This window comes from Mytilus californianus, unplaced genomic scaffold, assembly GCF_021869535.1.
Source record: "Mytilus californianus isolate M0D057914Y unplaced genomic scaffold, xbMytCali1.0.p SCAF_5, whole genome shotgun sequence".
Classification (NCBI taxonomy): Eukaryota; Metazoa; Mollusca; class Bivalvia; order Mytilida; family Mytilidae; genus Mytilus; species Mytilus californianus.
Genome location: NW_026262701.1, coordinates 120,433,400 through 120,461,236, shown reverse-complemented (window position 1 = coordinate 120,461,236; position 27,837 = coordinate 120,433,400). Strand labels below are relative to the sequence as shown.

Below are 27,837 nucleotides of genomic sequence, written 5' to 3'. Positions count from 1 at the left end.
TGCATTTTTTTTTAGTTGTAATCTCTGTCCTGCCTTTTATTTTTTACTCTATTCGGTCCTGCCTTCTTTTTTTTTTTTAGTTTATCCTGACTTTTTTTGACATAAATTGTCATCCTGCCTTTTTTTTTTGGCAAAGTGTCTCATCCTGCCTTTTTTTTTTACTCAAAACTCCTGTCCTGCCTATTTTTTTCAAATTTCATCCTAGCCCCCCCCCCATAAAAATCAAATGGTAGCTCCCTTATAGATCATGTCTTGCTGATAATTTTTGCTATTCAAAGTGTCTATAGATCTATTATAGTTTTCAAACTAATAGGGAAAAAGCACTAAAAATGGGTAAAAATTGTCATCTATTATAGTTTTGAAGATATTAGGCAAAAACACAAAAAACTGGTAAAACAACTCCAATAAGGAGTCATTTGACGATTTCACATTTGTGGATGTTGTCTTGCTGATCATTTTTGCTTTTTAAAGTTTATCTCCATCTATTATAGTTATGCCTACCGTGCAATGGCTTTATAGCCAGTCAGGTTCGTTACAAAAAACCCATAGAAGTAGTATAATAATGATTATAGATATACTAAACATCCACTAAATATCTGCAAAGAGGATAGATTAAAATTCTAGAAACTAAACATTTTTAAGAATTTGTAAGTCCAATGTCTGCAATGATATTAAAAGTACAGAAGTTGACACAAAACTCAAATGCAATATTTAACTACTCATTCAACAACTATGTACAAGTCTAAAATCTACATAGAATTTTGTTAATGATTGAGAAACTCATATTCGTCAAAGTTTCAGAGACCAAAGATCATTTATCAATACTAGTATTTTGTGTAAATAATAGAACATCAAATAAACTAGCAGGTAATCTGGAACTTCTTATTAAAATATACTCATCAGCAATAATACAACATCATCTTATGTTTATACACTTACTGAAAATCATCTATGTATAGCAATGGCAACATGATAGTCTGAGATTTGAACAAAATCACAAACCTTTAAAGAAGATATTCTAAATGTTGATTCAGGGGAACTTTGGTTTAAACCTTTCCAATAGTTACAGACTGAAAGTTGTTCTAAAATGCAGGACAAGCAACGGACAACAATGTCATACAATATGCTTACATAATGCTTGAAACAGATGAGCTAACATTATATAAATAACACATAGCTGAGAGGGTGATAGAGCAGATTGTTACCCCGAGAAAACATTGTCAACTGAGGCGAAGCCAAGGCTGACAATGTCTTTTCGAGGGGTAACAATCTGCTCTATTTCCCTCTCAGATATGTGTTATTTAATTTATTATACTGAATGTTCTGTTATTACTGTCGATTAAATTTCAAATTCAAAGTAATAAACTATGACGTCTTGTACATAACAACCATCCGTATTTAATAAAGCGCACACTTAATCAAGCGTCTCTGTGAAGGGTAATAGAGTATTTGCCATAGGATAGAGTCATATTTAATAAAGCGCACACTTGATCAAGCGTCTCCCTGAAGGGTAATAGAGTATTTACCATAGAATAGAGGAAATTAACATCCTGGTATAAGCCAATCAAAATATTGCATTTTTACATGGAGTATAATAAAAAGTCATGGTGGTAGTGAAGATACAAAGAAGAGAACATTCATACACTTTTCATTTTCATGATATTGCGCGACAAAGAGAGCATTTATGGATTTGTAATGCTTGGAAATAGTCTGATGATAAAGTTACAAAATGTAAGAAAAAATCAAAATACAAAGCTGCATCCATCAATATTTGTTCGGTTATGTGATCTCAAAATACTTTTGAATTGCCTTATATACATAGTATAGATGACAATTCCGTGTGTTTGTTTGTTATATGGATTAATATAAATCTCCAAGGTATAATAAAGCAAGGTACATGTCAGCTAGGTACTTTTGTCACTACATTTAACCCATGCATATCTTTTATTTCTTCTTTCAGTGCCTGTAAAACAAAAAGTTTGTATTACTAATATTATTTCTTCTTTAATTGCCAGTTAAACAAATAATTCTATGACTACAATTATTTTAGTCAAAGTATGAATGTACTTGTATAAACACTGGTTTTAGTAACAGTACCTTTATTGGATGACACTACCTGGTTCTTTCTGTTTTGATTGCAATATCTTGTTTCATGACACAGATGAAATCCATTACCCGAGGTGTGATATTGGTAATTTAAATCTTTCAGTTACTAATTATCAATGATATTCATACACACATGTAGGCATGCGTTGGATTACATTAAAACAGGACCATTTTTCAAGCATTTTACATTATCAAGAGTCTAAAGAACTATGAAAGTATTAACAATGCAAGAATTTTTGTACATGACAGATACAATAGAAATATGCAATTTTAATATCAATTTCATAGAGAAGAATACATCAATATTAAAACATAAAAGTGTTTACAATGTCAGATATTTTTTTTTCTCCATATAATTGTAATATGTAACAAAAATACTGAATTCCAATGCAAATTCAATAAAAAGCTCCGCAATATTTAAAAAAAATATCTCACAATATCTATCAAAGGACCTTTTCAATAGAAGTAACAATGAGAAGTTGTGTTTCACAGATTCTAGGTGATAAAAATCATTGCTAATTACATAATCTATGAAGGCTAAACTGGATAGAATCTTGAGATTGACTTGTCATTCTACTGATAATTTTTAATTGATCTTTTTTTCAAAAGAAAATCAAAAACTCTTTTGAGATGTTGTTACAATTGACTATTTATTATATGATATTAAAAAAGGTATTTCAAACACATGTGTGTAGTAACTAGCAATGATTTGCTAGTCATATATATTTCAAGACTTTCAAAACCTAAGAGAATCAGCATTTCAATTAGACATTTGCCTGCTAGCTAGCATAAATTATCAGTCCTGTATTTCAGTTATTTCATATATTCAATTATAAAATCATCCCTAAACTATCTTCAATATCAATAAAATAATATCATCTTTAACATTTTATTGATTTTGTTTTTGTAAAAGTGTTCCGTAACATGGTAAATCAAAGAGCTTGGTGTAGCTCATGAAGGTAGCAGGTGGGCATTGTCTCCCTTGATATTACTGTATTATATTTCTAAAATCAATTAAAGAGCATGTGTGTTTTCCATTACAGAAAAAAATAATAATAATTGTTAATTTCAGAGAAAACAAAAACATTATAAAACATTTTTAAAATTGATAGCATTTGGTTCTGAACTTCAGAGTTTATATATGAACATTGAACTACTAACATATAACACCTGTGTATGTCTTTATTCTACATTAAATTAATTTCTTGTAAATTAAAATTGCAATCATGTGAACAGCATTGCTAGATTAATTATGAAAACAAATTACCTTATTGCCAACATAAAAAAAATTATAATGCCACTTCAAGAAGCACTTAGTGTGAAAGACTTTTAAACAACACAGAAAAAATATATTTAAAGTTCAAAATCCTGACCTTCATCAAGGTCAAACCACTCAACAGAACCTTCCCTCTCCATATTAGTCCAGCAGCTAAGTCCTATAAATTGGCAGAATTGATCACTTTATGGTAAAAGCATGAAACTTTGCACAGTGTTAATTATGATGCTCAAGAACATTTTTGGATATGAAGCCTCAAAAAATAAAAAAAAAAAATGGCCGCAAAATTATGAGCTCTCTAAAATATTATCAGGTTTTCAGCTGTGTTGTTCATAATTATTCTAACAATTGAAATATATACCCAGTAACCCATGAAAAATCAACATAAACTGTTGACACAGAGATATGTCTCGCCTGTCTGCATAACATTCAGAATAAAAGAACAGAGTTCCAATGTCCCCTGCGTTGCACATATTTTATATTGCCAAGGGGCATAACTCTTTTAAAAAAGTCAATCGTCCACCATTATAGAACTTGTACGAGATATTGCTGATATTAACCTATAGTATAAGTTTTATAAAAATCTGGCAAAAATTGTACCTGTGAGAGCGCTAACGAGGCCATTTTCCATAAATTTAATATTTCCAAGGGCATAACTCTTTTAAAAAAAGTCGATCATCCACCATTTTAGAATTTGTCCGAGATATTGCTGATATTAACCTATAGTATAAGTATTATAAAATTTTGACAAGAATTGTACCCGTGAGAGCGCTAACAAGGCTATTTTCCATAAATTTAATATTTCCAAGGGGCATAACTCTTTTAAAAAATTTGAACGTCCATCATTATAGAACTTGTCCGAGATATTGCTGATATTAACCTCTAGTATAAGTTTTATAAAATTCTGGCAAGAATTGTACCCGTGAGAGCGCTAACAAGGTCATTTTCCATAAATTCAATATTTCCAAGGGGCATAACTCCATTAAAAAATGTCGATCGTCCACCATTTTAGAACTTGTCCTAGATATTGCTGATATCATAGTATAAGTTTTATAAAAGTCTGGCAAGAATTGTACCCGTGAGAGCGCTAACAAGACAGGACGGACACACGGACGCCCGCTATTTACATATCCCCCCAACGCTTTACGCAGGGGACAAAAAGACAATCTGGTAGACAGCAACATTGCTAATTAATTCAAAGTTACTGGACCAGCTAGTGCAAATGGCCTTGAAATGGTTGACAAACTGAGATGTACAGACAGCAATGTAACTTTATAGAAAATATTGTAGTCTATTGAAAGTAGTTCCTATCAAACTAACCTAAGCAGAAAACCTTGAAACAGTAAACATTGAAAATTTTAATTAATTAAAAGTCACTGGACCATGACCAAGGGAGCAGGGCCTTGAAATAGTTGTCAAACTAATATGTACTGATAGTAATGCAACTTTATTGAAAATATCCTTGATCTATCACAAGTGGTTCCTATCAAATTGATTTAAGCAGAAAACTTAACATTGAAAAATGCTAATTAATTCAAAGTCTCTGGACCATGACCTAGGGGGAAGTGCCTCAAAATACTCTTTAAACTGTGAGAAATGATAGTAATGCAACTTTTTACAAAACATCATTGATATATCATAAGTAGTTCCTATCAAATTAACTTATGCAGAACACTCAACATTGAAAATTACTACTTAATTGAAAGTCACTGAACCATTACCTAGGTGGCAGGGCCTCAAAATAGTCATCAAACTGATATGTACTGATAGCAATGCAACTTCATACAAAATATCATTGATCTTTCACAAGTAGTTCCTATGAATCTACAATTGCTTGTTAATTCTAAGTAACTGGACCATGGCCTAGGGGGCAGGAACTCAAAATGGTCGTCAAACTGATATGTACTGATAGCAATGCAACTTCATACAAAATCTCATTGATCTATCACAAGTAGTTCCTATCAATCTAACTTAAGCAGAAAACTTAACATTGAAAATTGCTAATTAATTTTAAGTCACTGGACCATGGCCTAGGGGGCGGGGCCTCAAAATATTCGTCAAAGTGATATGTACTGATAGCAATGCAACTTCATACAAAATATCATTGATCTATCACAAGTATTTCCTATAAAATTAACTTGAGCAGAAAACTTAACAATTGTTGACGCCGTCACTGTCACTGTCGCCAGAAAAGCAATCCCTATGTCTCGCTTTCCACGACTTTCGTCGCCGGCGACACAAAAAATGCTAAAAAGTGATGATGCCAAAATTAGTACTTGATCTGAGTTCTGTGGTATTAAGCATTGTGTAAAAGTTTCATAACCTTTGGTTGAGGCAAACTTAAGTTAGAGAACAGAAACGAAAAAATTCAGCAATTTTTCCATTTGTAAAGGGGGATTACTCTAGAACAGTAAAAAGGACGCCACCAAAATTCAAACTTGATCTGTGTTTTGCAGTAATAAGCTTTGTGTGTAAGTTTCATAACATTTGGTTGAGTCAAACAAAAGTTAGAGAACAGAAACCAATTTCGGGACATACGGACATACGGTTGTATGGATGTACGGACCTACAGATGACAAGGATAAAACTTAATGCTCCATCCGCTACGGTGAGGGCATAAAAAATCTGTATAATTGTCCTGATGTATCCAGAGTAGTGGCAAAGTATGTCGACACATCAAAATAAACCTGGATTTTGTTGTCTTTGTATAGTTAACATAACATATATTGTTATATATTTGTTCTTATCCTCCATATGCATGAAATATCTGTCGTAAGAATGTATAGCAATCAATCAGTTAGAACATTCAACTATGGATAGCTTATTATTTTTCTCTTGAATGAAAATTATATACAGTGAAACAATTGAATTAGGAATTTTATATCTATCAAAGTAATATTCAATTTAGTCTAATGTGTTGCTATGGAATAACCCTTTTTTTTATCTTTTATAATTCTATTTACATGATTTAATAACAAAAAGATCTTGATTTAATTCACTGGATGTTAAAAAAAAAACAAGTAACAATCATCAATAGATTTAATTTACTTGATTTAATCATCAACATCAATCAAATTTTCTCACATTTTCAAATTGACGATTTGTCTATTGTTGAATGAAAAAGAAATAGACAATTTTTTCCAATATTACCATTATTACTATGTTATTTGAAGACAATAATTGTTCTCATTTATAAGTGGATAAAACTCAATTTCATTGTCAAATATTGATGGTTTTACACTTCATGTCCCTACATCATACATATAAATAACGATTGACCTGAATTACAGACTTAGGGGAACGAGAGTTTGTACGTGTTTAAGCCCCAAAAATAATGTGATGATCAATACAAACTTGAGCTATAAAAGTTCACTGTCACAGATATTATATACCCATACAATTGCATTACCTCTTTCACCATTCTGTGCTGATTCAATGTTCTCTGTCCAGAGAATTCTACTGATTCTACATAAACTTTGTACATGGACCCACATCCTCCTAAAAAAGAGAAACAAGAGTGCACACGCTGAAATGTCTCACCTTCTTTACTAACCATTGATATTATGTTGATAGTCCTAAATATAAAGCTTTACTACAACTATCACATAAACTTAACATGATCCAAGAAAATGAGGTCAAGGTCATATAAACCAAACGACAAAAAGTTGAAGGCTCCACAAAAGCAATTTCATATTTAATTGGTAATATAGAGTTTATCACATTTATTTATAACTAGTTTCTATTACTTTTTTCTCTTTATCTTTTGTTATTTCTTTTCACCATAATGGCTGTCACTAAAGACTGTTTAAAGTAATTACTTTTTTCAATCTAAAGTATAATATTTATACATTTATTAAAACCATCATTTGGGTCATTAAAAGGGGTTATCTTCAAAAAATAATATGTCAGTCAGTGCTTAAACAAGTCCACTTTATATACTTGAAGATGTAAATAAAATTTACTTGTATAAGTAAGTTAGTCAGATCTAAATTTTCTTTCAAAGTTTGAATAATGCCCCCAAATTCTTCTCTAAAAATTTACTTATATAAACAATTTTTTTTTACAAAACCTCTGAATTTCTCAAGGCTAGGTAGGGCAAAACATGCCTCCAAAAAATTGTCTGGTTTGCTTACAACGTTTTAATTAGAGTTCAACCTTTTATCCCAAGAACTAAACAAAGAAATCTTCTGTGAACAGACGTTAAGTAACTGTACAAGGTCTTCAATATTTGCTCTCTGGAGACTTATAAATCAGCAGTATTATGAAAATAATAGACAAATGAGATTTTTATATGAAAATATAAGCATGGGAAAGAATTTGCATTGAAAAAGTGAAGGCCAGAAAAAAAGAATATAACTCCTCTGGAGATGTGAGAGATGATAATAAATGTTACCTGATATATCTAAAGCTTGTATGTCAGAAGCTTTGGGAAATTTTTCCTTGAGTACATTAACAATCTTCAGTTCTCCTTCGGTCAAAGTGCTTGCGTCTGTACATCTTTGTCTAAGTGTAGATCTACATAGAGCTGTCAACTATAGTATAATAGATATTGTTAAAGGGTGAAAATTATCTCTATGAAGAACATTTTTTCAGTGACAATTATTAGAAGACCTCTTTATGATTTGTTTGCTGTTCTCCTTTGGTCAAAGTGCTTGCATCTACATGTATATTTGTATGTGTTTAAGTGTAAATAATAGAAATTTAAACTTAATCTTAACATTAATGTCATATTTTGCTATTTTTTGGCAAGAAGAGATGGATGTAAGTCAAATGAACCAAACATATCGTCATTCTGTCCATAAATTCCTAAGACTTCCTTTTGAATCATCCTTTATGTATGTCTATGCTTATTCTGTAAATAAGAGGGGTTCAAAAGGAAGTCTTTCCAGCCCTTCTTTCTTTCGCTACATCTGAACTGACCACGAGTTTTAGTCACTTGAAATCAACAAGTTACACTGTATTGAAGAGGAGCATAAGATTTGATTTTAAATCAATAAACCTATTTTTTAATTCATTTGGAAGGTATTTGTGTTTTAGGCCGGATTTGTTACATTATAATCCAAGTTTGTTATGGGCCAAGTTATCAGGAAGTCATATATAGCTTGCTGTTTGGTGTGAGCCAAGGCTGACTGTTTACTTTAATGGTTTACTTTTACAAATTGTGACTTGGATGGAGAGTTGTCTTATTGACACTCATACCACATCTTCTTATATCTATATAGGTGACTTTCGAATTCGTGCACTTTCCTGTAAATATTCTGTCACAATGCTTATGTCATGAGTGTTATAACGTCACAGTAAGAACCGATTGCCCAATGCCATTGTTACACTGATTGACTCTGGGTCAACCTGTGTAGCTCATTCATAAAAAACAACTGGAGATTGGTGTATTCAGTGCTAATATACACCAATCCTGAGTTCTTTTTAATAAATGAGTTACACCGGTTGAGCTGAGGTCAATTGACTTTAACAACGTCATCTAACAATCGGTTCTTACTGCGGCGTAATAACATAAGCATTGTGACAATTCCAATTAATTAAAATAACTCAAGTTATGGTAAAAGATCTTGTAGATTTGAGGCAGCACAAGTATGGAATTCCCTTCCCAATGAGGCCAGAACTATGACCTCTTTTGACCAATTTAGGAATTATATAAATTCCTAGAGTGGGTGGTCAAAAGTGCAAATGGAGTTTGTGCCATTTCCATCCAGTGCTGCCTCATAGCTGAAATTTCTTTCTTTTTTATTTTCTGACTTTTTGCTCTACTTTTTTATGCATTATTCAGATATCTCGATGCTACTAAATGCCAATGCTTAATTTACTTATTCATTTGTGCTTTTTAGCTTGTTAGAATTTTATGATATTTCAGTGATTGCTGGTTCCCCCATTTCAATGCACGTAGAGGGGTATCGGGTCCGTTTGCACCCAATACACGATCGCACCCTACACGTTCTCACCCAATGCGTATATGTTTATATAAAAATATTTTGATGAAATGTGCAAATTTTGAGGGTATTATGTAATTTATGTGTAAGACTTTTGATGTAAATATAGAAAATTGTGTGTTTTATCATAATTACGGCTGTAATTTCTCAAAAACACCTTATTTGTGTTTGATTAATTTTTTGTCAACTTTGCCAAATAAGGGGAGATAACTCAGATAAAGTAGTTTTTATAATAGAAAGTGTTATGAATTTACCTATTTAAGGTAGCAATACACAGTTAGAAGTTTAGTTCCGCATTATGGCCATGGTGAATTTTTTAAATATGAAAGTTTTTGTACAATAAAATTGATTTTTAGATAATTGAAGAATAATATAGCCTTCTTAGTGGGTTTATATGAACATTTAGATTGTTTTTAGCATGTTTTATAGGCCATTTTTCTGTTTGACAGTCCGTATTTTCCTATCCGTACCGCCCATAGGTCCATAAATTATTGTAGTGTTTATCAACAAAGATTTTGCGCTCGATCTTTTCAATTCAATTTTATGGAAAAACGAGCAGAAATGCATATGATTTTTTTTGGACCTCTTGATAGATATATGTCTATGGATTCAGGAAAGGTATCACTGTAATTGATTGAAATTTTCCTTTGGACCAAATTTTGGAGACTTTTGTGACATGTTCACCCCCCTTTTATGCAATATTTTGTATCAAAGAAATGCAGATTGTTGCCATGGTTACACCCAAAAGAGATTATATTTCACCATTATAACCATTAGAAATCAAATCTATGGAAGATTCTCTTTCTATAAATATACACATGCATAACACAAATATTAAGCCTTATTTGTTAGAAAGGAAGGGAAAGAGGGTGTTTAAAAATTATGAGTGTCAATTTTAAGTTTTTTTCCTAACTGTGTATTGCTACCTTAATCTGTAGCAAGAAAACAAGTTCGGTGACCCCATTTTTTCTTTTTCTTATCTGAAAGCATGTTATAAGAGCTATCTTCTCACATTATATCTTAAATTTATATCATGTAGTTTTCTTTTTAGCACACAAAATTTGATTTTCCATGCATAATCTATACAAAATCTGACAATTTTGCACAATCTGTAGCTTGAAAAAAAGTCCGGTGACCCACATATTTTATTATATTTTTGAAAAAAGCATGATAAAAACTTCATTTTGACAAATTATTAAAATAAAAAATTCTATCAATTTAAATTAAGACGCCCAAGCCACCTTAAAATTAAAAAAATTTTCAACACAAAAAAACTTTTTAGAAAGTCACTTTATTTTGAAACAATGAAAAAAAAAGTTTATAACAATACACTAACCAAAACAAGATTAAAAAAATATTCAACACAAAAAATGTCACTTTATTTTGAAACAATGATGAAAAAACCTTATTAATAGCAATACAATACATGCAATAACCAAAATAAGACTAAAAATTATTCAACACAAAAATCGTTTTTAGAAAAATATTCAACACTTAGAAAGTCACTTCATTTTGAAACAATGAACAAAAAAAATATTTATAGCAATACACTAACCAAAAAACGATTGAAAATTTATTTAACAAAAAAACTAATAAAATGGGTGCAAACGTGTAGGGTGCGAAAATGTTTTTGGGCGAAGGGACCCAGATTCACATAGAGGTGTTTGCTGCATGAGCATTGACCCTGGAGGTTCAGAAATCCAAATTAATTTGCTTTCATTACGTATATTTGCATGCTTTTTTTATTTTTATTTATTGGTGTTTACATGAAGCTGCATGGTTTTTGTATGATAGTCGCTGAAAGAGCTCACCAGAGCTCATGTTTTTTCTGTTGTTGTGTAAATATATGCCCACTTAAAATAACATTTACTTACTTACTTACTTAAATTTACGGGAAAGTGCATGAATTTGAAAGTCGTCTATTCAACTAAAAGTTGCAAATCTATTCTATCAGATGAGCATTAAGCCTATCAATGAGGGTCGTAATGGGAGTACCCTCATGACGAATAACGGTAAAAATTCTTGCCAAATGACGTTAACGGTAGTTTTTGGTCCATGACGATAAAATGTACACTTTCTTTTAAACGATAAAAAAATCGACTGATTTGTGAATCACATTAATTTAATAATGCTACCGATAATTATTTGAGACCTCTGACGAATCACGGTATCATTTTAACCAATTTGACGCTAACGGTAGCCGAAAATGACCGTTTGACGCCTGACGGTAAAGGGCATTCCTCATCAATCTCCCCATTCCAATATCAAAACAAGGAACAACCAACATTTAACCTTTTTTTTTAACTGGAAACCCATGCCATGCTCATGATGCTGAGAAGTTTCCTTGATCAAACCATGCATAGTTATGAAACGTTCGAACCCACATTGTAACTGCTTTAAAAAGCACTCGGGTGTTAGAAAGGTTATTGCTTTTCCACAGAGAGATTTCTACAACGGTTTATTTATCTTTTAAGGGTTTCTACCTGTGTAAGACGAAAATATCGAAACATTTCAGATTCACCTCTAAACAATTGTTCCGAAAAGAGGACGTACTGGTACTTAATATTCAACCCTGTTTCCCTTTGCTCATATTGCACTTTCTGGAAAAACAGCTATTTCGGAAATTCTTTGGGGAAAATGGCAGCGCCCTGTCGAAGTGCAAGATTTTGTTTAAATTTCAAACTCGACTCGGTATTGTGGAAAAACTTATGCAAAGTATGAAAGTTTTTTTTTTTTTTCAACAATTTTGTATTTTAAATAATTTGCCGTTGGAATAAATCATTTAGAGCATTTGAATGTCCTTTCGTTGTCCCAGATTTTGACCCTTTTCGTCTGCTAATTAACCAGTCTGACAAAAACACATTTTTACTCTAACTGGAGCCATGTATATACACAGGTTAGGCATTTATAACTTATATGTAAATTTGCTATTTTTGTAATTAAATGATAAATGTTTTAAATGTAAAACTAAAAGCCTAACCAAAAAAAATTCTAATTTTTTCCAGTGCTACCAGAGACATTTGTAATATGTCTCTGATGCTACCAAGGATTTGTATAGTAAGACTATATAACAAAGTTTTTATTTAAAATTAAGATATATAGTTAAAACACAGTCGCTTGAATTTAAGGGATAAACAGTGGCGGATCCAGAAATTTTCATAAGGGGGGCCCACTGACTGCTTAAGAGGGGGCCCGCTCCAGTCATGCTTAAGTGATTCCCTATATAATCAACCAAATTTTTCCCTCAAAAGGGGGGGGGGGGCCTGGGCCCTCTGGAAAACCCTCTAAATCCGCCCCTCTGATAAAAAATATTAACAAAAACATAAAAACAAGCATTCTGTGAGTCATGATTGCCTGGCGATACATATATATATAGTCTACCGGTTAAAAATTCATTGTACTGGAACAAAATGCTAACTTGATCTATAATTTTTCATGGTGTAAACTATATAACAAATATCAAGTCAATATCTTCAAGCATGATGAAAAAAAAATGTGGAAAATTGAATAATTAAAATTGAGAATGAAAATGGGGAATATGTCAAAGAGACAACAACCCAGCCAAAGAGCAGATAACAGCCGAAGGCCACCAATGGGTCTTCAATGCAGTGAAAAAATCCCTCACCCGGAGGTCACGTCCTCAGCTGGCCCCTAAATAAAAATGTGTACTAGTTCAGTGAAAATGGACGTCATACTAAACTCCAAAACAATGTTATAAATGAACTAAAATTAAAAAAAACATACAAGACTAACAAAGGCCAGAGGCTCCTGACTTGGGACAGGCCCAAAAATGTGGCAGGGTTAAACATGTTTTGTGAGTTCTCAACCCTCCCCCTATACCTCTAGCCAATGTAGAATAAAGAAACACACAGCAATACACACAATAAAAAAAAATTGTTTGACATTTCTTACCGATATAACATGTTACTTTTATTATTCTACCCTTTGTTTATTTATTTTGTATTTACATTGTGTCATAGGTCAAATTTATTTGTTCAGTGTATGTTCAATGGTGTTAATATGTCCTTTGATTGAGTTAAGCTATTTCAGTTGATATTTTATAGTGTGTCTTTCTATGTTGTGATGTTACACTATTGTTTCAGAAAAAGGGTGAAGGTTTGGTACCATTAAAACGTTTAAACCCGCTGCATTTGTTTGCACCTGTCCTAAGTCAGGAATCTGATGTTCAGTAGTTGTCGTTTGTTGATGTGGTTCATAAGTGTTTCTCGTTTCTCCTTTTTTATATAGATTAGGCCGTTGGTTTTCCCGTTTGAATGGTTTTACACTAGTAATTTTTTGGGGCCCTTTATAGCTTACTTTTCGGTGTGAGCCAAGGCTCCGTGTTGAAGACCGTACTGTGACCTATAATGGTTTACTTTTATAAATTTTGACTTGGATGGAGAGTTGTCTCATTGGCACTCATACCACATCTTCTTATATCTACACATTCTAGGTTTCTTTCAGCTTAAGTGACTCAGCACAAGGTTTTTTTTTTAATTTCAAAGGTTGTTTAGGAATTTTTATAAACAATAGACATAATAGTTGTAGTCCAAATAATTATGACGTTCAACATTGCCTAAGGGCTATTTTAATTTTTTGCTGTGACAAAATTAAAAAAGCCTTTCAAGACATCATAATTATTTGGATTAGATAGGCGGTAGTATAACGTAGACATTCAAGTGAGTAATCTAAAGTCATGAAAGTATGTGTTTTTTTCTGTATAAATTTTGGCTTGATTTGCAACAAAATCACCATTTTCCATCAAATGCAATGAAACATTACTTTTATCATGTTTATTTGTGTATCTTTAATTTGCTGTTTTGATATTTTGGTGTTTTGAAAATTTTGTACATCACACGGTTTGTAATTAGAATGATGTTTACATTTACCACTTCAGACAAAGAAATTCTCCACAACACCTGTCAGCCATGTTAAAGACCATTCCAAAATGTTCCCTGCCCAGATGGGAAAGATGTTACCAGATGGAACATTTGATGGAAAGATAGCTTTTATAACTGGTGGAGGAACTGGACTGGGGAAAGGCATGGCTACCATGTTGTCTAGACTAGGTGCTCAAGTGGTTATATCAAGCAGGTAGTATACATATATCATTTAATGGATGGGGAGATAAGGCAACTCTTTGAGGGGTTATTGATGGCATGTTGGCCTGTTGCAGGACTTAATTTCTGTCCCTATCCAATTTACCCTCATTTTCCAGTGGCATTCCTAATTTTCAGCCCTCAATCCTGGTTGACCCCCTATGACAATACTTACCCACTATATTAATTGTTCTCTTCCTAAACATGCATAAAATATTTACTGGACATTAAGCAAACAACAATCAATCATCCATATACTATTGTTTTGATTCTTAAGGAGAGTAGCACTAATTGCTTTTGAGAAAAGGAGTAATGGCTTTATCTTCAACAACTGCTTAAACTGCCTCTGTCATTTTATAACAGAACTAGACAGAGTAGGGGAGATAATCTAAAATTGAATGTAATAAATAAGCGTTTTGATGTCTGTCCAAGGAAAAGAGTGTGGGGAAATATTGATTTGCAAAAATTTGCAAAAAGGGTAGGTACATGGTTATAAAGGTTTGCCCACATATCTCCTCATACTATTTTCATTGTCCCCCTCCCCCATGATAGAAGAGTGGCATTATGTTTTCCAGTCTGTGTCTCCGTCCCATATAAGGTTAAAGTTTTGTTTTAAGGGAGATCAAAATTGTGTTTTAATGTAGTTTGTGGTCTTATCAATTTGAAACTTGTAAAGTGAACTATTTAAAATATATATTCCAAACTAGGGTTTTGACCTGGAATTCACATTGCACTGAACAAGGAAATGTGATACATTGTTGTAGATTAAAATTTGGTTAAGGTTGTTTGTGGTCACTTGACTCGAAACTTAGTACACAAGCTCATTATTAGGTGAACTGTGTAATTATATGCCAAATTAGGATTTGACCCAGATTTTGTGGTTCACTGAACATGGAAATGTGATAGTGCGAGCAGGACATGGTGTCCTATGGACACATAATCTTGTTTTACTTAATAAAGGTACATCTACACAGAAAATATATAGCATAAATAGTAGTCAAATTTGTCAAAGCATACAATTACAGTTTACCACATTGCTATTTTCTTCAGAAAAATGGATGTATTAGAGAAAGCTGCATCTGAAATTACCTCTGAAACAGGAAACAAGGTACAAATATTGTCTGATAATAAGTGATACATATGACATTCTATTTATACAGGCTTTGTGGCTTGTTATTTTTGTGATTTCAATACACAAACTCTACTCACAGAGGTTAAATTCCCACATCAATGATAGGGTTGCCTGCCTTTCTTCAAACTATGTATATGAGGAAATAAGCAAAAATAATCTGGATGAAAATGTCCACAATTACAGAAGTCTGGTCGCTTTAATGCAGAAATGTCATCTGTAATATCACTGTGACATCATATATTTGACATATGTATATTAATAAGGGGAACTTTAGTAATATGTCAATGATATTTGGTATGTAGATGTATTAGCATTGGCACAAAAAATTGGTACCTTCTACAGCTGCTGATATAAGAGGCATTTTAGCCACTGTATCAGCATAAAATTTTAGAAGGTGATTGTCCAGGTTGTATCAAAGCCTCAGAAATAAAAGACACCATAGCCATCAAATCGGCTGTGCACATATTTTACATTTATTGTTCAGGTTAATGCCCTTTAGTCATAAAATCGCCTTTAGAAGATATTTTACCTATAGCTGTAAATATTATAGAACCATTAGCTATCAAATCTTGCTGATTTTATATATGCGTTTGCATTTTCAGGGTTGCAACTATATCTCCAAAATTAGAGACCTTATTGCCATAAGATTTTGGTTCAATGAGTTCGATACATATTTTTTCCAAGGTTTTACCTGGCGGTACTTCTGCTGAACTTAGAGACCTTTTTGCCATAAAATTTTCGTTCAATGGTTTATACATATTTTCCCCAGGTTTTACCTATAGCTGCTGATGTACGAGATCCTTTATCTATTAAATCTGCTGTAGATGAATGTGTATCAGAGTTAGGATTACCACACGTCATTATCAACAATGCAGCAGGAAACTTTATCTCACCATCAGAGAAGTTATCTGCCAATGCCTGGAAAACAGTCGTTGATATAGTCCTGAACGGATCAGCTTTGGTTTCATTAGAGATTGGTAAAAGACTAATAGAGGCTGGTCAAGGTAATTTTACATATAACATGTATAAGTGGAAATCACATATTGTGTGATCTAGTTCTTAATTGTTATCATTACTGTAGAGTGTAGACCCCAGTATCTTCCTTGTCCTAGTAACAACAATATTTATGAATGCAGTTTTTTCCCTTGCCATAACAATAATCATTAAACAGAAATTAGTTTGTTTTGTATCTGTATGTTGAACTTACCCAAAGGATGTGCAATGGTCTTGTCCTACGAAGGTCATATTTGAAAGATCAAAGTCACAGCAGATGCAAGTTCCAGTACTGCAGTAGTTAATGATTACAAGGATCACATCTTTGTTTCCTTGCACTTAATCTGCCTGGGGTATGCTATTAGTTTCAAATACAACAGAGGTTGAAAATAGGAGGGACAGAATGTCTGACAGGCTTAATTTTTTAAAGGCCGTGGTCAAGTCAAAGTAAAAAAGTTTCTAAGACATATGACCCTATTTTTATACATATATGTGTTGGGTCCAGGTTATTCATCACACAATAATTAGCCATGGACAGAAGGTGTAAGATGTCCTCAAGTCTATTTCACAACCAGTAGTGAAAGGTTATTACAATTTGTAAGCTACTAATATCAGATCAGTTTTTAATTGCATAAAACTGAAGCTGAAGGCAGATATATTTATTGTCCACAGTTCTAGTGGACAGTTTCAGTTGGTTGTAATTAGTGTATTTTTATTCACAGGTGCAGCATTCCTTGCTATAACAACAATATATGCCACCAGTGGCTCTGGTTTTGTTACACCAAGTGCTGCTGCAAAGGCTGGAGTAGAATGCTTGACAAAGTAAGAAAAATAAGAAACTACAATTTATTTTTTGTATAAAAAAAAAGATATGTGGTTTGATTGCCTATGAGACAACTCTCCACCAAATGACCAAATGACATACACTACAAACTGCTCAGAGTCTGAAAACACCATATTTTGTGCTCAGAAACCTAATAAATTGTTTACTTTTCATTTCCTACAAGTCTCAGTAACCAGTTTTTTTTTGCAGGTCCCTAGCTGCAGAATGGGGAAGATATGGGATAAGATTTAACTGTATAGCACCAGGACCAATAGAAACAAAGGTAAAACCCAGATAATAAAGTGAAAACATAGGTAACCACTTTCAGGATAAAACTGGAATCTATAAAAAAACAAATATTGGAAATGATTCTCTTAAGACCAGTCTGATTTAGAGGTCAAATCAGTCAAGCTTTTACTTCATAAAAATTTTATCCCCATTGTACCACCTAATTTTTCAATTTTTTCAATCATTAAAAAGGAAGCCATTGTAGGGATGATCAGCTGTTAATTTAGCTCTTGAAAACCAATAACAGCTTAATTTTATAAGGTAAATGTATCTGCTATCTTATGAGCATCATTAGATGTACTTTTAGGCCTTTTGTCAACTTATTGTCTGATTTGTTGTCCGGAGTGAATTTTGAAAGTCCAAAAAACAGATTTTTTCTGTAATAATAATAATTTAATAGTGAAAGTCAGATGAAATATCATAAAGAAAATAGGTTCTCTGACAGTTATTAATAGAAAAAAGGCTTCTGCAATGAGGGCACTGGACGTTAAGCAACCAACAATCAATCAATCCACACTGCGGGTTTGAAAAGTTAATTAAATTGAATGATATTGACAAGATATTTTAAATTCACATGTATACATAGTTCTCTCTAGGTTTATATGCAAACTTCATTAAAACCACGAAAGCAAATATCTTCATAAAATAACAATTTTTCCTCCATCCAAGAAAATTGTAAGTCACGAAAAAAAAATGAAGCCACAGTATTAACATATAAAATGTAGGAATTGAAATGCTTTGTGGAAGAATATTAGGTAAATTAAAATAATTATAGATAGTTAATGGTATTTCAAACAAGAGGGCATTGCTGAGCTACAATCTCGTCAAAGGGCAACAGCCCTGAGATGCGATATAGCAGAGAAACATCCTCGAGTTTAAAAGGCCATTGATAATTTGTTTATCCTGGTTTTCTTAGGCAATACCTATGAGGCCAATACATTCTCTTTTTACTTGACTGAGAAAATCCCATATCACTTGAGTAGCGTGGTATTTACAGGTTATCAATGGTTTTTAAGAGGAGAGGGTGTTTCTCAGCTACAATCTCATCCAAGGGCAACAGCCCTGAGATGAAATGAAGCCGAGAGACATCATTGAGTTTGAAAGACCATTGATAATCTGTTTATCGCTATTTTGCCAACAATGTTGTTTATGTTTACATTGACAACGTCATGTGGGCCCTTTGTTTCTGACGATAATTTTCTATCTCAAGGCAGCAAGTAGCATGATATGAAAAACTATCACAAAAAAAAAAGCAAAGAAAAAATACACAAAATAGAGGTAAGGAAAATTATTACAAAAAAAAGATCAAAGGAAAATTTGAGAATATGGCAATAAAGCTTTTCAATACATTACAGGGAGCATTTGGAAGGTTAGATCCTACAGGAGAATGGAAGGATAAGTTATATGATGTTTTACCTGTTGGCAGATTAGGAGAGGTCCCTGAAATAGCCAATTTAGCAACATATATGGTTAGTGACTATGCTAGCTGGATGACAGGAGAGGTAAGAAAACATACTGTATATGATATATATTTTGCAGTTATTATAACCATAAACAAGCAAATTAAATTTTAGACGAGTTAAAATTTTCTATTACTCATGGGTTTTCATATAAATACAAAATGAAGAGGAATTCTGTGTTGTTAAAAATTTAATTAATAAAATAACAAAATATAGAACATTGTTAAACATGTTAAAACCCTTTTTTTTTATAATTAACAAATAAAAGGAATGAACATGCAGTTGATAAGTATATTTTGTTATTTAGTAAGAAAAAGAGTATGGTGACCACAATTTTTCTTTTTATTTTCTGAAAGCATATTATTAGAACTATATCTTCTATCTTATTTTTTAAATTCTATTGTTTACTTTTCTTTTTTTTTTTACACAAAAGTGCTTTTATTACAAAATCTGACAATTTGCACATTCTCAAGCTTTTAAAAAAAGCTCAGTGATCCATGCTTTTTATTGTATTTTTTTTTAATATATCTGATATAAAGCAGATTTTGCCAAGTTTGAAAAAAATCTATTCAATTGTAAAAAATATGCACATGTTGTTCATATACAGACATATAAAAAGAATAATTTATCATGTTGTCTGAGGACCATCAATTGCTTATAGCATGCATTTATTTTTTTCTTGTAAGATTAATTCCACTAAATTATGTTCAGTAATTACAATAGCTAGAGTTGCATTTGAATTTGATTGTACTGGATTTACACTAAAATGCACATATTAAATTCTCTGACGGATTGCATTTTCACTTTAATTTATTTTAGATTATGATGATCATTCAAAGTGAAAATGGTATAAGATTTACATTTCCTTTACAGGTTGTTAAGTTTGATGGTGGAGAATACGTAAGTAGAGCTGGTGAGTTCAACGACTTAAAGGTTGTCACTAAAGAACAATGGGACATGTTGGAAGCCATGATCAGAAAGGCAAAGTCAGAATAATTATTGAAATACAAATATGACACTCGATACTACTGATTCTGTTAATGCAAAACAGTTGCAATAGAAAACCATGCATGAAATATTTCAATTATAAAATTAGTGAAGCATAATGATACAGTGAATATGTGTAGTACAGATCTTGATAATGAATTACAAAACTTTTTGTATTGATTTCGAAGCTCCTGTTTTAAAAACCAAGAATATATCCCATTACAAATAATCTTTCATGTATGTCATATTCACCAAAGTGAAACAAAGACCTAGCTTGGAGAGAGGCCTGTGATATTTATGTATGTAGTTTTGTATGTTTAAATTGATGGTTTATATTGAAAATATTACAATGTTTGAACCATGTCATTTTATAAAAATGAACAATGAAATAATTGATATTCATTGCACATCCTACATCAAATCATTATCAAACTATAATTATGTCAGGGCATACATCCAATCTCTATCAAAGTTTGTATGCTTTGTCATTGCATACTTCCATTGTCATCTTTTAATGTCTGACCATGGCATACATCAAATCCTCATCAAACTTGTAATGCCTAACCATGTCTTAACTTGGTCAGGCTTTACCCCAATTCGTCAACATTTTTAATGCTTGGTCATGGCATCATCGAATCCTCATCAAACTTACGATTTTTTGTCACGTCATACACCAAATCATCATTAAACTTGTAATGCCATGTGGTCATGCCATATAACCAATTAACTTATAATTCTTGTTCAGGCTATACCCCAAATCACCATTAGACTTATAATTAAAGAGGGCAATAAAAAATTCGAAGCCCAATAAAAACTGAGAACATGATGACCAAAAAGAAAAATTATGCAAAGACAAATAACAAAACACTATATAAAAACTAAAGATTTAGCAACTTGAACCTCACCAAAAACTGGGGGTGAGCTGTTCCTGCACTGCGAGTGGCACCTATTGTTCTATTCATTTCAAGTAAAAATAAGGTGACAAGTCTCATTTGGATATGTTACAAACCACTGGATTGTGGTTACAATTAATGGAATATATCACTGGTCATCTGTGACACCAATATATCATAACACTCTACCAAATCAGGTTGGGCACCCAAGAAATTTTCATATGGATTACTGTAATTTTATCATTTGCTCTATCAAGAAAAGTAATTCCTGAAATATTGTATCAGCTAGAAGATATATACTCCTGATACAGGGGCTGCTGGAATGTTGCTACACAGAAATGGGAAATTCAAAATCTGAAAATTGAAAACATCTCTCTTATAGTAAAGTTTCGTTCTCAACCGACCCTCATTATCAATTTCTACATGAAAGTCGACCTCTCTATATATAGGTGGAATCCTTTATCTCAAGGGATAGATGCAGTCAACAAAGACCGCAAACTTTGAACTATTCATTGAAAATACATCATCTTTATACAGAATGTAAAGTTAAAGGTTAATGTCAGCTTTTTCCCTTTGTCTTCTGCTGTATTAAGACTGCCTCATAATAATAAGGAACAAGTCGATATACAGAGGGGAGTACTTTGTTCCCTTTGGAATGCCTATTGTCTGTTGAAAATCAAGTCCTCCGAATGTGACAAATATGTTGTCAATAAAATATCTAGCATCTGTATATAGTCTGTTTCAGTGAAGTTTTTGTTTGAAGCAGAGTTGACTTTTCTATAGTTTAATTTGTCCCTTCCTAAAACAAGATATTTATATTCATGTTGGCCATTCTTTTTCAAGAGACAAGGTCTGACTAAGTCATTCAATATGTCTGTAAGTCATAGATTAGAACGAGGAATTACTAATAAAGGACAGAGAAGCTAAATTCTTCAATATTATTGCACAAAGAGATGAATTTAGAGTGTTTACACTAAAGCACCAGGAGGCTAACTTTGGCTGTAAGTACTCGAACAGATCTTTGGATTTTTTAGCCCTTAGGGAATGTATGTATGTACTGGTAAATTCCTACGTTATTCGTGTCATGAAATAGAAGTCTGTATCTGTATGAATACGTTGTCGATACCAATACTGGCTTTAATACAACGGTTTGAGAGAGCGCCGCCGATTTATTGACGGGGCGTGAGAGCAGATTCGAAGCTCGCTACGCTTGATTCGCGCACTACAGTGTCGTCTAGCTGATTCCACGCGATCACTGTCTTTACAAAGAATGAGTTTGAATATTGTGGTGTTTTGCTTGGTGGAATGTCAAAACACTTGGAGTGATTTTTTACTTGCTTTTCCACAATATTTGTTGCGTGGTATTCTTCGAATTTCTTGGCAGTTATGGTTCTCTTCGGACGTGCTTTTTTGAGGAATTCGTCTGGTTCTATAGCGGGAACCTCAACCACTTTGTACATAAATATTAACTTCTGGCTTGTTCTTCTTGTCTGGAGATCTTGGAGTTCCAGTTGGGCAAGCATTTTGGAGACACATCCGTCCTCTCTTGACTTGTAATCTCTGATGATAAATCTTGCCGCTTGACGTTGTATCCTTTCAAGCTTATTTATGTTAGTTAACGTGTAGGGGTCCCATACTATGGCTCCATATTCCATCGTTGATCTGACGAGCGAGATGTAATCTGTTTTTTTACAATCTTGTGGGCAGTATTTCAAGTTTCTTCTTAGAAAGCCTAGTTGAATGTGCTTTCTTTGCCACGTTTGATATGTGGGTGGTCCATTTGAGGTCCTCCGAAATTTGTAGGCCTAGGTACGGGTTATGCTGGACTTGCTGTAGTATGTGTCCATTTAAACTGTAGAATTTATGGCTCTTGTTTCTGATGCTTTCTGAAGTTCCTTCATAATATAAGTTTCAAGTGCAAGAACAATTCTGTAATTTTATTTCTACTGGAACTAATATTACAGTATGTGTATCGTACGGAATAAAGGGTATAACTCTGAAGCCCGTTTTGTATTGGTGATAAACTGAAAAAACACTATTATATCGTGTGTCCAAATAATCGAGAAAGCTCAAACCCAAGCATATAAAAGCCAAGGATGTATAAATACATAAAAACGTAAGGAGCTAGAGGACCAACAGGGACCAAAAAAGTATAGCCAAATTCATTAAAGGTCAACTTTGCCCAAGGAGTTGTCATGAAAATATATGTTAATAAGGGGACGATCATTTGATATTCGGGGAGGATTTTTTGTGGAAGGACTATATATTCATGTTTATCTGTTTCTACGCATGCTTATTTGTTTTGTTTTTTTTGAAAGCCTCATTTTTGTACACAATTGTTTCCTGCATTTTGTGTTGCAGAAGATTAATTTTCATCATTTCTTATGCAAGGTTATATATTTTCAGCTTTTACCAGGCCAGGATATTCATTTTCAAAATCCTCCTGCCCCCCTCTCCCAATCAAATGGTCAACCCCTAATTTGACTGAGGTTCAGTGGAGCAATTGTCAGACCAAGCAATAAAACGTTGTTTGTAAGGACACTTATGTTATTTGGGTATCCCTCAGAAATAAAACATATTTGTTTAGAATTCCAAAGAAACAAAATACACACCATATAATTGTTTAGAATTCCAAAGAAACACAATACAAACCTATATATATATATGTTTAGGATTTCATTTTTAGTAAGTGTCGTTTAAGTATATGTTGAGCTTCGAGGTGAAGTGCTCGTTCCTAATTCCCTTATCACCCAGTTTTTATTATATGATTGATACACACAATTAATGCAGCATGAGTGTTCATAGACCCATTTTGTTTTAACTTTTGGAGACTACTATTTGGTACTAGCAACTAAACCAACATTGCCTTAAGAAATACTTGTGCAGTATAAAGGACATGCAAGTGTCGTTTTTGGTATTCAAGTGAATTTTCAGTACCTAGTTTGTATAAAGAGTACATCCACCTACAAAGACCGAAAATTAAAATCGCCTTTTATAAAAATCCCTGCTTTCTAAGCGCTTTTCTGGATTTAGCTTCACCAGGAACGTTCAAACATAAAACATTGAAATGGACGTATTCTATCATGTCTACGTAAGAACATTGGAAGCTATATGACTAAACAAAATGTTGCTCCATACCTTTGTTACCTAATTAAAAAAAGTAAGTACTGCATGGCTATTCACGTACCTCACTATGTCAATTACGACCTCACAGCCTCACCACAATGATCAGTTGCGATCAGTAGGTTTAGAATTGAAGTCGTCAAATGTGTGTGTGGTTTTTTGTTTTTTGTTTTGTTTTTTTTTGTATCTAATTTTGCTATATAGATATAAGAAGATGTGGTATGAGTGCCAATGAGACAACTCTCCATCCAAGTCAAAATTTATAAAAGTAAACCATTATAGGTCAAAGTACGGTCTTCAACACGGAGCCATGGCTCATACCGAACAGTAAGCTATAAAGGGCCCCAAAAAATTACTAGTGTAAAACCATTCAAACGGGAAAAACAACGGTCTAATCTATGTAAAAAACGAGAAACGAGTAACACTTATGAACAACATCAACAAACGACAACTACTGAACATCATATTCCTGACTTAGGACAGGTGCAAACAAATGCAGCGGGTTTAATGTTTGTTTCGTTACTGTTTTGAATGTGCACAGATTTATAACGGCTAAAATTAGAGTAATTGTATTAAAAGGCTTTATTATTTATTATTTATTTATTATTTATCAAAGAACGTATCGTCTTTTTTCTAAAAAAGTACATCGGAAGATACCAAGACCTTGTTGATAATTATTCCGTTTAAACTTCACAAATAATACATGATGGTCTTGAAGTATAGATTCTAGGTACTGACGTTGTTTATCATCTTAATTACGTGTTATAGAGTTCTTTTTATTTAGTCCTTGTAAATACTTAATCTGTACTGTTTAGTCCATTTTTTGTTATATCCTTTTGGCGTGGCTCGGTACTTATACTATCATTGTATTATTGTGCTATATAAAAATAAGGAGATGAGGTATGATTGCAAATGAGACAACTATCCATCAAAGTTCAAATAAAGTGGATGTAAGCAATTATAGGCAACTGTACGGCCTTCAGCAATGAGAAAAACCCATACCGTATAGTCGGCTATAAAACGTCCCGACATGAAAAATATGAAACAATTCAATTGAGTAAACTTACGGCCTAATTTATAACAAAACAGTAAACGAAATACAAATATGACAGACACAAACCAACGGCAACCACTGAACTACAAGCTCCTGACTTGGGACAGGCACATGAAGAATGTGGCGGGGCTAAACATGTTTGTGAGCGCTCAACTATGGTCATTTTTTGTATTCCTGTCTTTCATTTTTGCTTATGTGCTTTGTCTTTATGCGATCTTGTTTTTCTTTGTTGGCATATTTGTTTGTTTTTATAGGGATTAAGTTATAACACAATATTGACTGCTGTATCCCTATTTATGACATTTTTACCTTTTATGTCTGTTTGTTTTGTTCACACATTGTTGTCAATATAATGGAATTTTATGCGACTGTCATACAAGTGAGAGGTTAAGCTAGCTATATAACCAGGTTTAATCCACCATTTTCTACATAAGGGAATACCTTTACCAAGTCAGGAATATGACAGTTGTTTTTCATTCGTTTGATGTGTTTGAGCTTTTAATTTTGCCATTTCATAAGGTACTTTCCGTTTTGAATTTCCCTTTGAGTTCGGTATTTTTGTTATTTTACTTTTTTCTATATTACCTTTGCTTGAAATTAAATGTTTTACTTTTACGTCTGTTCAAGTAAATATACAACCTGCAACCGGGCAAGACTTTTTGTGGAGTGCAATAGAAAGAGTGAAACACCTTAGATCAAGTAACAATGATAAAATCAGAGTTTTGAGCTTACTTCGACGAACTGGAAGATTCTTTAATATAATTTAGTATAATATGATAACAAATATTTCACGAATTATGTTTTAATAAATAAAATACAAAAACACAATTCGATATAATATTTTATTAGCCATTCTAAGTAATGTTTGCAGGATTATTTAGCCCCTTTACGTGTCATTTATAAATGTGATAGAAATCAGTAAGACGACACAAGGAGGCAATCAAAAAGTACAAGTCGACAAAAAGACATGCAACACTACCACCAAAATAAAAGAAGGCACAAAAAAATGTTCTTAAGTTGTGCTGTTACACCACTGTTTAAGGTTAGGAGTAGGTTGGGCACACGTAAACTTGTTTAACTCCACCACATGTTGTATGTGCTTGTCAAAAGTAAGGAGCCTCAAATTAAGCGGTTGTCTTTTGTTGCTCTACATCACATTCTCGTTTGAATTGTTTTACATTTTTCATGTCGGGTTTTTCAAAGCTTGCTATGCGGTATGGTTTTTGCTCTTTAATGAAGGCCGTAAGGTGACCTATAGTTGCTCAATTTTACGTCATTAAAATCTCTGGTGGAGAGATGTTTCATTGAAAATAAATACCACTTCATATTTGTATATCAAAAGTCGAAGAATAATGTAAAACACCAAAGATTGATCAACAACAACCAAACCAAAAACCGAGGGTTAACATTCTATCAAGAAAATCCGAATCGTCAAAGGAAGCTCTGGACTATCAGCTCACGACGAGTGACACGCTGGTGCCCAGTCATATACAATGTCATAATAACATATTATATCGTATAGATATTACTGTATCAGACGCGATTTGCGACAATTGATGTCTCTTCAGTGATGCTCGAGGTCAAAATGTTTGAAAACTAAACCCTCATAGAAACATAAAAGAGCTGTTTGCTATCGAAAAGAACTACATTGAAGGTCAGATTGAAAGTGATTCAAAACAGTCTTCTTAATCGATTCTCTGGCCTTCATAAAACGTGTATGTTGATTCAATAAAATCTAAAAATTGAACTCTCTTCAAATATCTCACGCGATGTAAGTTCCTTCATTTAAACAATTGCATATCAAGTTTATGTTTTTTTATGAGGGACGAATCCGACACAAAGGTATACAGATGCTAACCCTTTTCTATGTAAAGGCAAATTAAACATTGATTAACAATATGATCATGCGGTTATAAAACCAGGTTTAATCCACAATTTTCTACATAAGGAAATGCCTGAACCAAGTCAGGAATATGACAGTTGTTTACAATTCGTTTTTGATGTGTTTGAGCTTTTGATTTTGCCATTTTGTAAAGGACTTTCCGTTTTGAATTTCCCTTGGAGATCGGTATTTTTGTTATTTTACTTTTTATCAACCAAGCATAAAGACAAATTTGAAACACATTCTATCGAAACATAAAGAACTACCTCCGCAAGCCATATTTTGGCCCCTTAACCTTTTTGGTTCGATCGTCACTAATGAGTCCTTTGTAGACGAACGCGCGTCTGGCGTACAGAGTTATTAGCCTGATATAATTGATGAGTTTATATAATATAAAATAAGGAGAAGTGGTATGATCGGCAATGGGACACACCCACCCCACAGAGTCCAAATGACGTTCACTTAAGCAACTATAGGTCATCTTACGACCTTCAACAATGAGCAAAATCCATAGTCATCTATATTCGTTCTCAACATATTAAAATGTAAAAAATATTTCAACAAAAAGACCAACGGCCTGATTTATGACAAACCAATAAACGAAAATTAAATATAACAGCATCAAACGAAAACCACTGAATTGAAAGCTCCTAATAGAAGGACTGACTTGGTACAGGCATTTCCTTATGTAGAATTGGTGGATTAAACTTGACTTATAGCTAGCTAAACCTCTCAATTGTATGGCAGTCGCATAGAATTCCATTATATTTACAACA

At 32.9% G+C, this 27,837-nt stretch overlaps 2 protein-coding genes across 4 annotated transcripts in view; one reads left to right on the top strand and one right to left on the bottom strand.

Moving 5' to 3' along the window:
* The window catches only part of LOC127700912 (2,4-dienoyl-CoA reductase [(3E)-enoyl-CoA-producing], mitochondrial-like), a 70,588-nt gene extending 50,125 nt beyond the window's left edge, over window positions 1-20,463 (top strand). Inside the window, exons 1-8 of one of the 3 annotated variants that reach the window (XM_052204632.1) lie at window positions 11,914-12,042; window positions 14,225-14,421; window positions 15,477-15,534; window positions 16,328-16,562; window positions 17,274-17,373; window positions 17,585-17,657; window positions 19,018-19,164; window positions 19,996-20,463. In XM_052204632.1, coding sequence (XP_052060592.1) covers window positions 11,965-12,042; window positions 14,225-14,421; window positions 15,477-15,534; window positions 16,328-16,562; window positions 17,274-17,373; window positions 17,585-17,657; window positions 19,018-19,164; window positions 19,996-20,118 — 1,011 coding nt within the window. In that variant the 5' untranslated portion in view covers window positions 11,914-11,964 and the 3' untranslated portion in view covers window positions 20,119-20,463. Of the gene's footprint in view, window positions 1-11,913; window positions 12,043-12,158; window positions 12,224-14,224; window positions 14,422-15,476; window positions 15,535-16,327; window positions 16,563-17,273; window positions 17,374-17,584; window positions 17,658-19,017; window positions 19,165-19,995 lie in introns of those variants that run through there. The other 2 variants (XM_052204633.1, XM_052204631.1) reach the window with 2 other exon arrangements.
* On the bottom strand, window positions 1,634-11,909 carry LOC127700913 (bolA-like protein 3). The gene is made up of 4 exons (XM_052204634.1): window positions 11,811-11,909; window positions 7,776-7,914; window positions 6,792-6,880; window positions 1,634-1,963 (listed from the first exon to the last, which is right to left on the bottom strand). Exons 1-4 carry the CDS (start codon window positions 11,835-11,837, stop codon window positions 1,901-1,903), a joined length of 318 nt encoding a protein of 105 aa, XP_052060594.1. The 5' UTR covers window positions 11,838-11,909; the 3' UTR covers window positions 1,634-1,900.
* Window positions 20,464-27,837: the final 7,374 nt, after the last annotated feature.